Source organism: Spermophilus citellus (genome assembly GCF_964194105.1).
Source record: "Spermophilus citellus genome assembly, chromosome: 18".
Taxonomy (NCBI): Eukaryota; Metazoa; Chordata; class Mammalia; order Rodentia; family Sciuridae; genus Spermophilus; species Spermophilus citellus.
The window spans coordinates 19,767,014-19,781,591 of NC_138200.1; the positions used below are offsets into that span (position 1 = coordinate 19,767,014).

Sequence of the window (14,578 nt, forward strand, 5' to 3'; positions counted from 1 at the left end):
TCCAGATTGACTTTTTTCACTCAGTGATAAGTGCTTAAATTTACCCCATGTCTTTTCATGGCTTGCTAGCTCATTTCCTTTTAGTGGTGACTTATGTTCCATGGTCTGGATGTACCACAGTGCATTTATCCATTCACCTACTTGAAGGACATCTCAATTGAAAAGCCTTATTTTTTGTGTGTGGCTGTGTAGTTCTGTGGCTCTGTGATCAGCATGATCAAATCTGTCATCTTGCTTGGGAACAAAAGCCCCTTTGCATGTGCATTTTAAAATTTTATTCAATAAATGAATTTTGCCCATATTCACCCCAAAGTGGCATCAACTAGCCAAGTAATGTGTATTTCTAGAATGTGTTTTCTTTTAAATAGGTATGACTCCCTCACCGGCGTCCCGGTCAGCCAGCAGAACTTGCTGCTGGAGAAGGCCAGCATTCTGTTTAACATCGGAGCCCTCTACACCCAGATTGGGACCCGGAGCAATCGGCAGACCCAAGCTGGACTGGAGAATGCCGTGGACGCCTTCCAGAGAGCTGCAGGTGTGTCTCTGCCAGGCACAGCCCTGACGCCACCAGGTTGGCACGAGGGTGCCCAGCTGAAGAGTCTGGGGTTCTCCCCAGAGCTAGGCATGGTCTCAGAAGCCTGAAAGGGGACCCGGCGTGTTAATACTGGTGTAACGTCCCATCAAGAGACCATTAGGTTCAGGCCATCATCTTAGTTTGGGATGTACATAGAGAGGACTTTGGTTAAGGATTCATCTTTTCCAAATGAATGGCCCCAGTGATGACACTGAGTAGCTCTTTCTTCCAACACTAACTATGTGGAAGAACAGAATCACTTTTCCCAATGAGTGAAAATGTGGGCTTTTTATTTTTTTATTTTATTAGGTGTACCTGATGCCTACAAAGTCCCTCCTTGTCTGTTCAGGATATGTTCCAAGACTGGCAGGAGGTGCCAGAAGGTTCGGGTGGTTCAGATAGTACGGAACCCTATGTAACTCTGGTTTTCCTATATGTAAAGATATATGATAATATCATAATGAAGTTTAATTTATAGATTAGACATAGTAAGAGGTTAACATTAATAATTAATAAATAGAACGATTATAAAATATTGTCATAAAAGTTATTTGAACCTTATGAATTTTTCATTTCTAGAATTTCCCACTTAATATTTTTATACCACAATTAACTGAGTGTAACGGAAACCAAGGAAAGCAAAGCCTTGGATAAAGGAGGACTGTTACGTTACCCTCTGTGCTTTGTATCATTCTTATTCTGTCAAGTTCACCAGCCTGAAGTTGGTGCTCTCAGCCCCTCTGCCAAGTGCTGTGTACTCTGTATCCCTAGTAGATCTGTTGCCTTCTACTGGGATTTTAAAAAATAATTTTTCCCCTTCTTTAACCTCTTAGCCTGAAATTTGTCCTGATATGAACCAGATGCAGGATGCAGAAAAGCAACTTAGCACCAACCCCTAGAGGACGGGGATGCAGTGGGTGAGCCTGGTGTGGCTTCTGTGCCTTCCTGGGGTCTGTATGCTCCCCTCCAGCAGGGACTGTGTCTGGGGCAGACTCAACACGGGAATGGTGGGCAAAAATAGCAGCACGGTGCAGACCACAGCATGACCCTCTGAGTCTGCCCAACAGGTTTTTGCTGTCTGTGTTGATCCCCTGTTCTGCTTTGGGGTGTAATCACCCCTACTCCATCCCCTCCCCCAACATAGAACCTTTTCGGATACTCACTCAGGAAGCCCTGTAACCCTGTGTAGGACCACAGCTTTGTCACTTAGACTTATGGAATTTCTTGCATTAAAATTATTGGTGTTTGGGGATGAGACGTGGGCGTGGAATTGTTTTAGTGTATGTCCTTTTCTGGACTCATCTTTCTCCCTGAGGTATCCCAAGCAGGCATATGTTGTGACCTGTCTCGAAGATTCTAGAGATAAAAAGACAGAGTGAAGCTTAAACAGAGGTGACCATGAGGGCAGCCCCAAGGGGGGCAAACAGGCTGCAGCAGGTACCATCCCTCTGCAGGGCAGTAAAACCAGAGGGACCAGTTGGATGGGATTCATGTGGCAGATTATATTTCAGTTCCAAATTGTTCTCATGACAGTTCTCATGACAGTTAATTTCCTAAAGTATGAAGAAGTCAGCTGAAGGCTGCAACATGAACGGCGTGTCCCTTGGAGCCCTCTGGGTTGTTCTTTCCTGAGGTCCTGCAGTAGGGAGGGCTCTGCATTTCTGAATGACTCAGGTGTCATGGGTGAGCAAGTCCCCTTGGAGCTCCCTCATTCATTCCACCTGCTTTCAGCTGTCACCTCCATCACATGTCCAGTCACGGGCAGTTTCTCACAGTTGTCCCCAGTGAGAAGGGGAGGGAGGGAACCAACTGGTTTCCTTGGTGATATACATGTACATGTTTTGGAAGCAAATCCAATTTTTAAAAAGTGTGATAAAATATACATATTTACTGTTTTGACCTATTTTTTTTTTTAAATGCTGGAAGTTAATCCAAGGCCTTGTGCATGCACTGTACTACTGAGCTATATCCCCAGCTTGCTTGCTCGCACGCGCACGTGCTCTCTCTCTCTCTCTCTCTCTCTCTCTCTCTCTCTCTCTTATATAGATAGATAGATAGATAGATAGATAGATAGATAGATAGATAGATAGACAGACAGACCGACCGACCTTTGTTTTATTTATTTATATGTGGTGCTGAGAATCAGATCCAGTGCCTCATACATTACCAGGCAAGTGCACTACCACTCAGCCACTGCCCCATTGACATCCCCATCTCTTTTTAAATTTTATTTTGAGATAGGGGTTTCACTAAGTTGTCCAGGCTGCTCTCAAAATTGAGATCTTCTGGCCTTAGCCTCCCAAATAGCTGGGATTATTACGCATGAGCCACTATGCCTGGCTATAATTTTTAACCATTTTTCACTGTGGTAAAACATGCATAAGATAAAATTCACATTTTAATCTTTTTCTTTTTGGCACTGGGGATTGAATCCAGAGGTGCTTTACCATTGAGCTATGTCCCCAACCCTTTTTAATTTTTGAGATAAGGTCTCACTAAGTTGCTGAGGCTGACCTCAAACTTGTTGTGATCCTTATGCCTCAGTCTCCCGATGGCGGGATGACAGACATGCGCCACTGTGCCCAGCCATTTTAACCATTTTTAAGTGTACTGTTCAGTGGTGTTAATTACGTTCATATTGTTGCACAACTATCACCACCGTCCATCTCCAGGATATTTTCATCATTCAGACTGAAGCTGTGTACCCATTAAATAATAACATTCTCTTCCTTCCCCCCGGTACCCTCATTCTTTTTATCTATACAAATGGGGACTATTCCAGGTACTTCATTAAATGAAATCAAATGATGTTTGACCTTTTATGATTGGTTCATTTCACTTAGCATAGTGTCTTCATTATGTTGTAGCTTGTGCCAGAATTTCATTCTTTTGACTTTGGAGTGGGTGCTAGGGTCAAATCCAGGGTCTTGTGTATGCTAGGCAAGTGCTGTGCCCCTGAGCCACAGTTACCCCCTTAGCCCTGCATTCCCATTTGGTTTTGCTTTTTTTTGTTTGTTTGTGGTACTGGGTATTGAATCCCAGAGTGCTCTACCACTCAACTACGTCTCCAGCCCTCTTGATTTTTCATTTTGAGGAGTCTCGCTAAGTTGCTCAGACTATCCTTGAACTTCTGATCTTCTTTCCTCAGCCTCCTGAGTTTTGGGGATTATAGGTGTGCACCACCTTGCCCAGGTCCTGATTCCTTTTTAAGGCTTGAAAAATATTCCATTATATGTATTTACCACATTTCCCATACTTGTTCAGCCATCAATGGGCATTTGGATTTCTTTTCTACCTTTTGACTATTGTAAATAATGCTTCTTTGAACATGGATATGTCAGTTGAGTCTCTGCTTTCAGTGTTTTGGTTATAAATGTAGGAGTGATGTTGCTAGATATATAGGAATCAGAGGTTTTTGAAAGATGCTATAAGACATTAGTTTGTGTATTACACACATATATAATACATACACACACACACACACACACACACATATATATATATATACAGACATACGTGTGTGTGTGTGTGTGTGTTTGTTTTTGTCCCCATGCTGGGACTAGAACTTAAGGCCTTGTATATACTAGGCAACTGCTTTCTACCTCCAATCTCAATTTTACATTTTTGTTCTATCATTTTCTATAGCAGCATGGTAAAATAATATGATCCCCAACTAATAAGCAAAAAAAAAATTATGATTCTAGGTGTTTTAAGCTACTTGAAAGAAACTTTCACGCATACTCCCAGTTATGACATGAGCCCCGCCATGCTCAGTGTGCTGGTCAAAATGATGCTTGCACAAGCCCAAGAAAGTGTGTTTGAGAAAATCAGCCTTCCCGGGATCCGGAACGAATTCTTCATGCTGGTTAAGGTGGCTCAGGAGGCTGCCAAGGTAAGGCTTCTCAGTTCCTGTGACTCTGGGGGGTGGGCAGAATCCATTGGTGCAGGTGCACTGGAAGCGGCGGGGGTTCCCACGGCAGCAGCTTGCCCACCACCAGGGCAGCGTGCCTGTCCCAGCTGAGGCTGCTGCCTTGTGTTTTCTTGGCAAGTATCAGTGTTTCAGATATGGATCATTGATTCCATCTGCAGCTTGGCCTAAAAACCAGCATAATGACAGTTGCTGATCCTTCTGTTAACTCTGAGGCTGACAGCAGCAGGAGTTGCTTGGCACTGAGCCCAAATTATGGAGCAGTCTCTGGCAGAGGCTCCTGTATAGAAGAAAGGGATCTTTTTCCTGTACTTAGTTTCATGAGGATCCTTGTGCTGGGCTCCCCCTTCCCAATATCCCTTCTGTTTCAGGTGGGAGAGGTCTACCAGCAGCTACATACAGCCATGAGCCAGGCGCCAGTGAAAGAGAACATTCCCTACTCCTGGGCCAGCTTGGCCTGTGTGAAGGCCCACCACTACAGGGCCCTGGCCCACTACTTTGTCGCCACCCTCCTTATCGACCACCAGTGTAAGACTTGGAGGCTTCAGGGCTTGGGGCTTTGGTTGGAGGTTTGATCTTGCTGTCTCTGGGGGATTCTGAGCCGAGTACAGCTGCCTTCCTGTCTGGAGATGCTCACAGGCTGAAGGCAGAGGATGGGCAGTACATATTGATCTAGATACCTGTCACAGGCCAGGGCAGCATTAGGGGGTTACAGACTTCTGCTATAGCAGCAAAAGGAGTGGTTTAATTCTCTTTAGAATCAGGCAAATGATTTTTCACCTGGAATTTAGAATCTAAGGTGTGCCAACCACTCAGTTTTATTACTGAGTTTATATAACATTTTAAGGTAATATATATTTTTTTTCTTTTTTTAAAATGATGCAGGGGATTGAACCTAGGGCCTTGTGCATGGCAAGAAAGTGCTCTATCACAGAGTTACACCCCTAGCCCTTCAGGGGGAGTTTTGATCCGATTAGTACTATTCAGGACAGCCCCCGGAATAATTAAATGGACAGCCTCTGGAGCCAGACTACTTGGGTTCATATCTCAGTTCTGACACTAGCTGTATGACCTTGGACGAGTTACTTAACTGCTCGGTGCCTCAGTTTTCTCATCTGTAAAATGGAGATACGAAGGGAAACTACCTTACAGGGCTGCTGTGAAAAAAAATAAGTGCCTGTATTCAAAGCTAAACCATGAAAGTGTGAGCTGCTATTTCTAGTACGTAGTCTATTAGGTGGGAGAAGTTAGGTAAACAGATGGAAATACAGTGCTCCAGCAGTGGCTGTCAGGATATGAATGAGGCAGCAGGTGGACTTACTGGTGCAGTCCTAGATGGCTCCTCAGAGTTAGTGATGTTTGTGGCTATTCCAGCTACACATCGAGGGAAAGAGCTAGCAGTGCCTGAGCATAGAAGCCGAGGCTAAGAATGTGGAAGTGGTGTTGAGTGGCAGGTGAGGTTGGAGAGGGGTGTGGCCTCACCATAGGCATGGAAGCCACCAGAGGTGTTTAGGGTGGGCAGCCACAGGGGCGGGACTGTGCCAGGAGGTTCCATGCAGCAGAGGACTTGGAGGAGATAATGAGGGCTCAAGGCCCCATCATGAACTCCTGGTGAGCAAAGGCCAAGGGGCTAGATTGCTTTGACTGTGTCTACAGGCAGAAAGGACACCCATAACCACTAATGCCTGGTAAAATGGGAGATGAAAGGATCCTGGGGATGTGGTTGAAAGGGAAAATCTCTACATGGGGTGCGGCCCCATCTTCAGAGGCAGATGGGGATTTAACCTGGAGCTTAAATTGCAGTGAAGCCGGGCACAGATGAGGACCACCAGGAGAAGTGCCTGTCCCAGCTCTATAACCACATGCCAGAGGGCTTGACACCCTTGGCCACACTGAAAAATGATCATCAGCGCCGACAGCTGGGTGCGTATGGGCCCTGCTCCTAGAACTGTGTCCAGTTTGCTGATAAGCAGCCCTGCTCATGAACAACCCTAGAAGAATCTCTAGGTGGGGGCTTGAAAGAGAAGGGTGTCCAGACTCACTGGAGCTACTCTGGATTCAGAAATTATGAGGTGCAACCCTCTAGTCTCAAAGGACTTTCAGAGCTGTGTTCTTATGCATTCCATGAATGCCCAGGCTACCCCCCATGGAACCAGAGCTTTGACTGTCTCCCAACACGACTGTGGCCCATGGCATGGCCCTTTGCCATCCTAAGGTTGAAGGACACATTGTCAATTTTTTTTATGCTTCACCAAGGGCGAGTAAGACTGGTAATGGATTGACCTGGTTTTGTGTCTGTTTTGTGTCTCCGTGTGAATATCTCTTTCCCTGATGTCCTTCAGCACCCAAACCCACCCAAACACATGTAACTTCCCCTCTCTCAGTGATGTCAGCTCCAGCCCATTTGGTGCTTAGGCCAGAAATTTTGGATTTACTCTGCATTCCTGCCTTTCTTTGTCACCTTACATTTGAATAGCAACCATCATTAACTCTACCTAACATCCCAAATCTAATACTTTTTTTTTTTTTTTTTTTTTTTTTGGTGCTAGGGATTGAACCCAAGGGTGCTTAATCACTGAGCCACATCCCCAGCCCTTTTTTATTTTTTATTAAGAGATAGGGTCTGGCTGAATTGATAGGTCTGGTGGGCTTCCCACTTTACTACTGAGGAAACAGAGGCTCGGAATGGTCATACCGCTTACCTTGCTCATAGCTAGTCTCCTTGCTTCCCTCTGTTCACACTGAGGCTGGTTACTTCAGTCCTCTGCTTACACCCTGATGGGTTCCCATCTTGCCCACGGTAGGAAGAGTAAGAGTCTTTATCCTGACTCATAAGGTCAGGCACGACCTGGCCCCTGCTCTTCTCTGATCTCATTCTCTGCCCTTCTCTCCTATTCCCCATTCCCTTCAGCTATATCCTCAATTCCTATTGTCCCCCCCACACCTTTTTTTTTTGGTGGGGGGAGGTGCTGGGGATCAAACCCAGGGCCTTGTGCATGCAAGGCAAGCACTCTACCAAATGAGCTATATCCCCAGCCCTCCTGTTGTCCTTGAAAGGTAAGTGAGCTCCTGCCCCAGAGTCTTTGCACCTACTGTTCCTTCTTTCAGGAATGCTTTTTATATCATTTCCTTCAGGGCCCTGCTCAGAAGTTACCTTATAAACAAAAATAATTTTAAAAACAAAACAAGTTTATCCAAAAAGCCTTCCTTGATCACCCATCATAGAATAGGTCCCATTCCCAATCTTCTAGTACGACTTGCCTACCTTGCTTCACTTTTCTTCATAACCTCATGACCACGGATCCACCACATGTATCTTTGTTCCTTAATTATCTGTCTTCAACTAATAGCATGTAACTTCATGAATGCAAGGGGAAATTTTTGTTCTTTGCTTTATCTTTACACCTAGAATACCCAGTCAGTGTTTGTCGAGTGAACCCTTAATAGTGAGCATTTACACTTGTATCTCAGTGGGGGTGGGGCTCAGCTGTCAGCGAGATCCTTTAGAAAGGAGAATGTTTGCCTTTTGGGCTGATCCTTGGGTCCTTTGTATCTCTGTGATATATTCATGTTGGTGGTGGCTTTCTGCCTACAGGAAAATGCCATCTGCGCAGAGCTATCACTCACCACAAGGAGTCTGTGAGGGAGGCCAGTCTGTGCAAGAAGCTCCGTGACATCCAGGTACTGCAGGAGGTGCTGTCTGCCGCACATCAGCGCTCTCAGCTCAAGTACAGTCAGTACCAAGAGGATGACGATCTTCTGAACTTGATCGATGCTCCTGATATTGTTTGTGAGTGTCTAGAACTAATGTGCCTTTTGTTGCCCGGAGGCCTGTGTCTGCTGTGTAGACTGTGCCCTGCATGGGAAACCAGGGTACCTGGCTAAATGCAGCTTGTATTTGCTCACCCTTCAGAGATTACACAAGCTCTCATTGTGTGGTGGGCCCTGGAGGGGCCACGTTTCCAGCTGCCTTCTAGGAAACTGCATTTTACTCTCTTTTACTTCCAGCTCCCGAGTTTCAGAGCTAAATGCATCATAATTTCCTCTCCTGGGCTTCCTGATATCCCCTTTATTTTTCATCTTTTATCACCACCAGAATTTCTAAAAATCTCCCAGGTGTTGTGCACAGCGATGGCTTAGGAATACACACATAGCTGAACCAGACAAATGTTGCTGTCCTCCGGCAGTTGGTGGTCACTTCTGCCCAAGAGGGTGGGGAATGGGAGGGCCTCCTTCCAGTGATGGCTTTGCTGTGAGAAATGACTAGGGTCTTTCCAGGAATTAGAGCTGGGGGATGGTCGGTGGCCCATTTTGGGGAACCCCTTTGTCCATCCCCTCCTGAGTACAGAAAAAAAAACTAACTCAAACTCAGTTTCTCCTACTACATGCTCACAACATGGATTACTCCTGACACTAGATATGTGCAGGTTTGTCCACACTTCAAACAAACAATCAGTTCTGCAGCAGGTGCCGGCTGGGTGTCCTCTGATCCAGTTCAGTACTGATACTGTCTACCCAGAGATAGCATCAGGTCTCTCAGGTTGAGAACTTGGACGCCAGGATTATCCCCGTCCCACCTCAGATGCCAATTATAAACATCACGTTGTTTTACCTGTATTTCCCACAACTCTTTTTCTTTTTCTTTTCTTTTTTTTTTTTTTTTTGAAAGAGAGTATGACTGAGAGAGGGGGGGAGAGAGAGAGAATTTTTTAATATTTATTTTTTAGTTTTCGGCGGACACAACATCTTTGTATGTGGTGCTGAGGATCGAACCCGGGCCGCATGCATGCCAAGTGAGCGCGCTACCACTTGAGCCACATCCCCAGCCCCCCCACAATTCTTTTTCAATTAATTTAACTACAGCCAGGAACAGTAGCACGTGCTATTCAGTTATTCAGGCAGTCTGAGGCCGGAAGATCACAATTTTGAGGACAGCCTCAGCAACATAGAAAGAACCTATCTCAAAAAATAATAATAATAATTTGTTAGAACAGCTCACAGAACAGAACTCAAGGAAACCCTTAATTATACTGTTTAGTTTGAAGGATATTACAAAGGATTCAGATGAAGAGATGCGTAGGCTGAGGTCTGGGGGAAGGGACGCAGAGCTTCTGTGCCCTTTCCAAGTGTGCCACCCCCCAGGAACGTCCATGGGTTCTCCTACCCAGGAACTCTCTTATTCCTGTCCTTTGGGGGTTTTATGGAGAATTTCTTTGCAGAGGCATGATTGAAACATGGACAGCCTTGTGGAAATGTGACTGGACACAAAAGGTGTGATCTAATGCTTATAGGCTGGGTGGGGAGACCCAGCAAGGCCTGTGTGTTTAGCAGTCTGCTTGGCCTCTCCCAGGGGCAGGAGCCGGACTCCTGGGATGAAACAGGTCTTGTGACCTACTATCAGAGGTCAGAGAATTTCTTTATGGCAGCTTGTAGACAGCTTTCTTAGGAGAAGATAAGAGTTTTTATGATTTGCCTTGGGGAAGAGATATTCTAATTTCTGTGGCCTGCCTTGGAAAGGGAGTTGTGAGCCAAGGACCATGGTCAAAGCCAAAAAATGTTTATTGTTATATCACCCCCTCTTTCCCACACCTGTTCTCAGTCTCTGGGGATCCCTCCTGATATTCAGGGACCAGCTATTAGAGACAGGGTCCTGCTCAAGCCAGAATCCTCAGCTCCTCTGTAATAATGTTAGTTGTTGTCTGTTGAATGTTTGAGGTCTACCAGGCATGACAGTTGGCCCTGTTTGTATACTATTTCATCCCTCTTCCACTGCTGTGAGGGAGGTACTAATTACTGCGTTGTATTAAAGATGAGGACGTAAAGGCCTAGGGAGATCCAAATTCTTGCCCAGGTCACCCACCTGATGTGTAGAAGCAGGAATAGCACTCAGGGATTCTCCTAGGAGGTAGAGACTTAAATTCCACAGAGGGAGGGAGGTAGGCAGCTCTATTGATGGCAATGCTGCTCGCCCTCCCCCCACTTTTTTTTTTTTTACTTCCTGTCTCAAATAGAACTCAGGGCCTCGGGCATGGTAGGCAAGTGCTTTGCACTGAGCTAAACCACCAACCCAAGCACAACCCTTGTAGCAGATGAGCAGCCTGCCTGAGCCCAGCACTGTGTTAAGGATTTGCAAGAAGAAGCCCCAGGGTCATCCTGTGGATAGCAGGGTCTGATACACCCTGATGGGACCTAGATTTTCTTTTCATACTGTTGTTCACGTGTATTTAGCCTTCTCTGGGATCCTTTGTTAGAAACCAACTAGCTTTCCAGTAAGGGTGGGCCTGAGCCTGCCATAAGGTCACTGTTGAAGATTTGTAGATAATGATGGATGTGATTGGGGCAAGGTCACTGCCCACTACAGAATCCTCACATCACATGATTAATGATGAAACCAGGAAGCACACTGTGCCCAGGACTGTGTTCTGAGACACACAGATCTTCTGTTAGAGCCATACCTGAAACAGTTTGCTTCTCGGCAGGGTTTATGAATGCTGAAGGAATTGCATCAGAGTATCAATAAGCTCCGGGGGAGGAGGGATGTGTCTGGTCATCATTCCTCTGTCCCAGCCCCGAATGGGTTATAGCTCCAATCAGGTACCCCGGTGGGAGGCACCGTCACCTGGGGCCACGGGTTGAGACGCGTTACATTTTTTGTACTACTTATCCAAGCCAATGGGAGAGACTGAGAGGGAGAGAAAGTGGTGCTTCCCCTTCCCTTCTGAGGGAAGACTGGATATCTGAGTTCTCGAGGATTCACTTTCTTTTTTTTTTTCTATTTGTTTATATGTGGTGCTGAGAATCGAACCCAGTGGCTCTCACATGCTAGGCAAGGGCTCTACCACTGAGCCACAGCCCCAGCCCTCAAGGATTCACTTTCCATGATGGAAACATTTATCCTTTCATTTTCAATCTTCTTTTCTAGCTAAAACTGAGCAAGAGGTTGAAATCATATTGCCCCAGTTCTCCAAGGTGACAACAAGAGACTTCTTCCAGAAGCTGGTATGTTGGACATTCATTTTAAAAGAAATAGCTTTTAAATTTTGCATATATATTGTCTTCGTCTGTCCAGGCCATTATAACAACATACCATAAACCCAGTAGCTTATAATCAAGAGAAACTTAAGTCTCCTTAGTTCTGGCAGCTGGCAAGTCCAGGATCAAGGCACTGGCTGATTCAGGGTCTGATGAGGCCTGCTTTCTGGTTCTTGGTTGACATCTTCTTGCTGTGTCTTCAGACGATAGGAGAGGAGAATGAGCTCCCTAAAACCTACTTATAAGGGCAACAGTCCCTTTAATGAGGGCTCCCCACTCATGACCTAATCACGTCTTCAAAAGGCCCCACCTCCTAATAATCATATTGATTAGATTTCAACATACAAATTTTTGGAAAGACATAAACATTTAGAAAATAGCATTCCTTAAGAGCCAGTTTTAGATATTTTAGAATTTTATATTAGAAGTTTTATTTAAGATAATTTCTAATTTTATTTAAAATATATTGGCTATATTAGAAAAAAAATGGCAATTAATGTTTGTATATGAGTATGATAGCACATATAGCCCCTGAACAAGGCCAAAGGAAGTCTTCAAGGACAACAGACAACATTCCTTTTAGCTTTCAACTGTCTGATTCAGAGCTGGGCACGGTAGAATGCACCTGTAGTCCCAGCTAATTGGGAGGCTGAGGCAGGAGGATCTCCTGAGCTTATGAGTTCAAGGCCAGCCTGGGCAACATGGGGAGCTATCTCAAAAAGTCCAATTCCACCTTCAAACCCTACATTTAATGATGATCTCTTTTAAAGGGCCCCCTGTCTGTGTTTTCTGCTAACAAGAGGTGGACACCTCCCCGAAGCATTCACTTTACAACGGAAAAAGGGGAAGTGGGGTTCACCTTGCGAGGAAATGCTCCAGTTCAGGTCTACTTCCTGGATCCTTCCTGCTCTGCTGCGGTAAGCCTGCTGCTGTCTGGATGGGAGAGAGCCCACCAGCAGCTTTACACAGAATCGGGCTGGGAAGGTAGAAAGCAAGCAGCTCAGATGCATACATCTAGGTGATAGAATTCGGGGTTCATGGATGTCAAAGGTATGACTTGATATGAAAGGCCTCTTGGGTGCTACATGCCCAAAGAGAACTATGAATGAAATTTTGCTCTCTCAAAGCAAAGTTATGCTAAAGTTATACTTTGTTCATGAATCTGGGGACTGAATCAGGTATTTAAATGAACAGAACAAAACACTGACCTTTTTTAAACAATACTTTTGTAGCTGGCAGGAGCCAAGGAAGGAGATTATATTGTTTCCATTCAAGGCGTTGATTGCAAGTGGCTGACGGTGAGTGAGGTTATAAAACTGCTGAAAAGCTTTGGTGAGGAGGAGATTGAGATGAAGGTGGTGAGCCTCCTGGACTCTGCATCCTCCATGGTGAGCACCCCTAGCAGTAAATAGCAGATTGATATGAAATGGGCGTGAGTTTGGCCTCTGAGGTCTTTTCTGTCTCCCACCTGCATGACGTGACACAAGCAACTGAACTCCTAAGCTTGTCAACCTGAGTATGTGCCCAGCGTGGGCCAAAGATAACTTGAAAATTTTTTCTTTAATCCTGTAGATCAAATAGTTTTCTGATTATATTCTATTTAATTACAGAAGTAATACATACTCATGTTAAAAAAAAAAAGTTCAGATGGATCATGTGCCTAAATTCTAGCTACTTTGGAGTCTGAGGCAGGAGGATTGCAAGTCTGAGGATAGCTTGGACTACTTAGGAAGACCTTGTCTCAAAAATAAAAATTTTTAAAAATGGGTAGGAATGTAGTTCAGTGATACATATGCAAGACCCTGGCATCTCAAAAAAAAAAAAAAATTTAATGGTACAGAAGGCGTTAAGCCAGACCCAATGGCGCACACCTGTAATCCCAGCAGCTCAGGAGGCTGAGGCAGGAGGATCGAACATTCAAAGCCAGCCTCAGCAAAAGTGAGATGCTGAGCAACTCAGTGAGACCCTGTCTCTAAATAAAATACAAAATAGGGCTGGGGATGTGACTCAATGGTTGAGTGCTCCTGAGTTTAATCCCTGGTACTCGCCACTACCACCCCCAAAAAAAGGTACAGAAGGGGTTAAGATGTTGTGTGGAGGGCTGGGGATATAGCTCAGTTGGTTGAGTGCTTGTCTCGCATGCACAAGGCCCTGGATTCAATCCCCAGCACCATAGGAATAAAAAAAAAAAAAAAAAAGATGATGTGTGGAAGTTCAGTTCCACAACTCAGAGACAGTGTTATTCATTTCCTATGAGATCTTGGGGAGTGTTTAATGCTTCTGAAAATTCATGTACATAGTTATATCCTTTAATTTTTTTCCTCAGTGGGAGAAACTATATCATAGGTTGTCTAGTGCACTTTACCACACTTAACAATGGTTACTAACTTACACTGTCCCTTCTATAACATTTATTCATTCAAAAAATATTGACTGAGCAGGCTGTATATCCCTATGTTAGTCCGTTTTTCATTACTATCATGAAATAACTGAGATAGGATGCTTATGAAGAAAAGAGAATTATTTAACTCACAGTTTTGGATGATGGAAGTCCAACATCAGGTGACTTCACTGATTTGGTGGCAGCTGAGGACTTTATGGCAGGAGCATGTGCATAATGGAGACATCACATCAAAAAGCAGGAAACAGAGCCACCAGTCTCTTCCAAGGGCCTGCCCCCAGTTGACCTTTGGTCCTCCCAGTAGGTCCTACCTCAGTATTGCCACACTAGTGGCCAAGCTCCCAGCACATGAATCCTCAAGGACAAACCACCTCCAACCATAGCACTGGTGCTTAGGTGTTTGTACTAGACAGAGAAGGTCGCTACCCCTAGAAGCTGGCACTAAACAAGCAAATAACTGGCTGCATTTTGAGAAATGCTATAAAGAAAACACATTGCATGGTTGAATGTCTGAGGGGAGGGAGAAGCTCCTAGACAGGGCTGTGAGTGGCAAGAAGGAAGGAACCATTGAAGAGCAGAAGAGTGTTATGGGCAGAGGCACCCACAGGTGAAGAGACCCTGCAGCTGAACGAGCTGCTGCCAG

At 45.0% G+C, this 14,578-nt stretch overlaps 1 protein-coding gene across 1 annotated transcript in view; it reads left to right on the forward strand.

The window, feature by feature from the left end:
- The window catches only part of RHPN2 (rhophilin Rho GTPase binding protein 2), a 66,168-nt gene that overhangs the window by 45,544 nt on the left and 6,046 nt on the right, over positions 1-14,578 (forward strand). The window contains exons 7-14 of the mRNA XM_081273715.1: positions 369-535; positions 4,279-4,466; positions 4,874-5,030; positions 6,306-6,425; positions 8,098-8,292; positions 11,425-11,501; positions 12,305-12,451; positions 12,767-12,922. Coding sequence (XP_081129841.1) covers positions 369-535; positions 4,279-4,466; positions 4,874-5,030; positions 6,306-6,425; positions 8,098-8,292; positions 11,425-11,501; positions 12,305-12,451; positions 12,767-12,922 — 1,207 coding nt within the window. The remainder of the gene's footprint in view (positions 1-368; positions 536-4,278; positions 4,467-4,873; positions 5,031-6,305; positions 6,426-8,097; positions 8,293-11,424; positions 11,502-12,304; positions 12,452-12,766; positions 12,923-14,578) is intronic.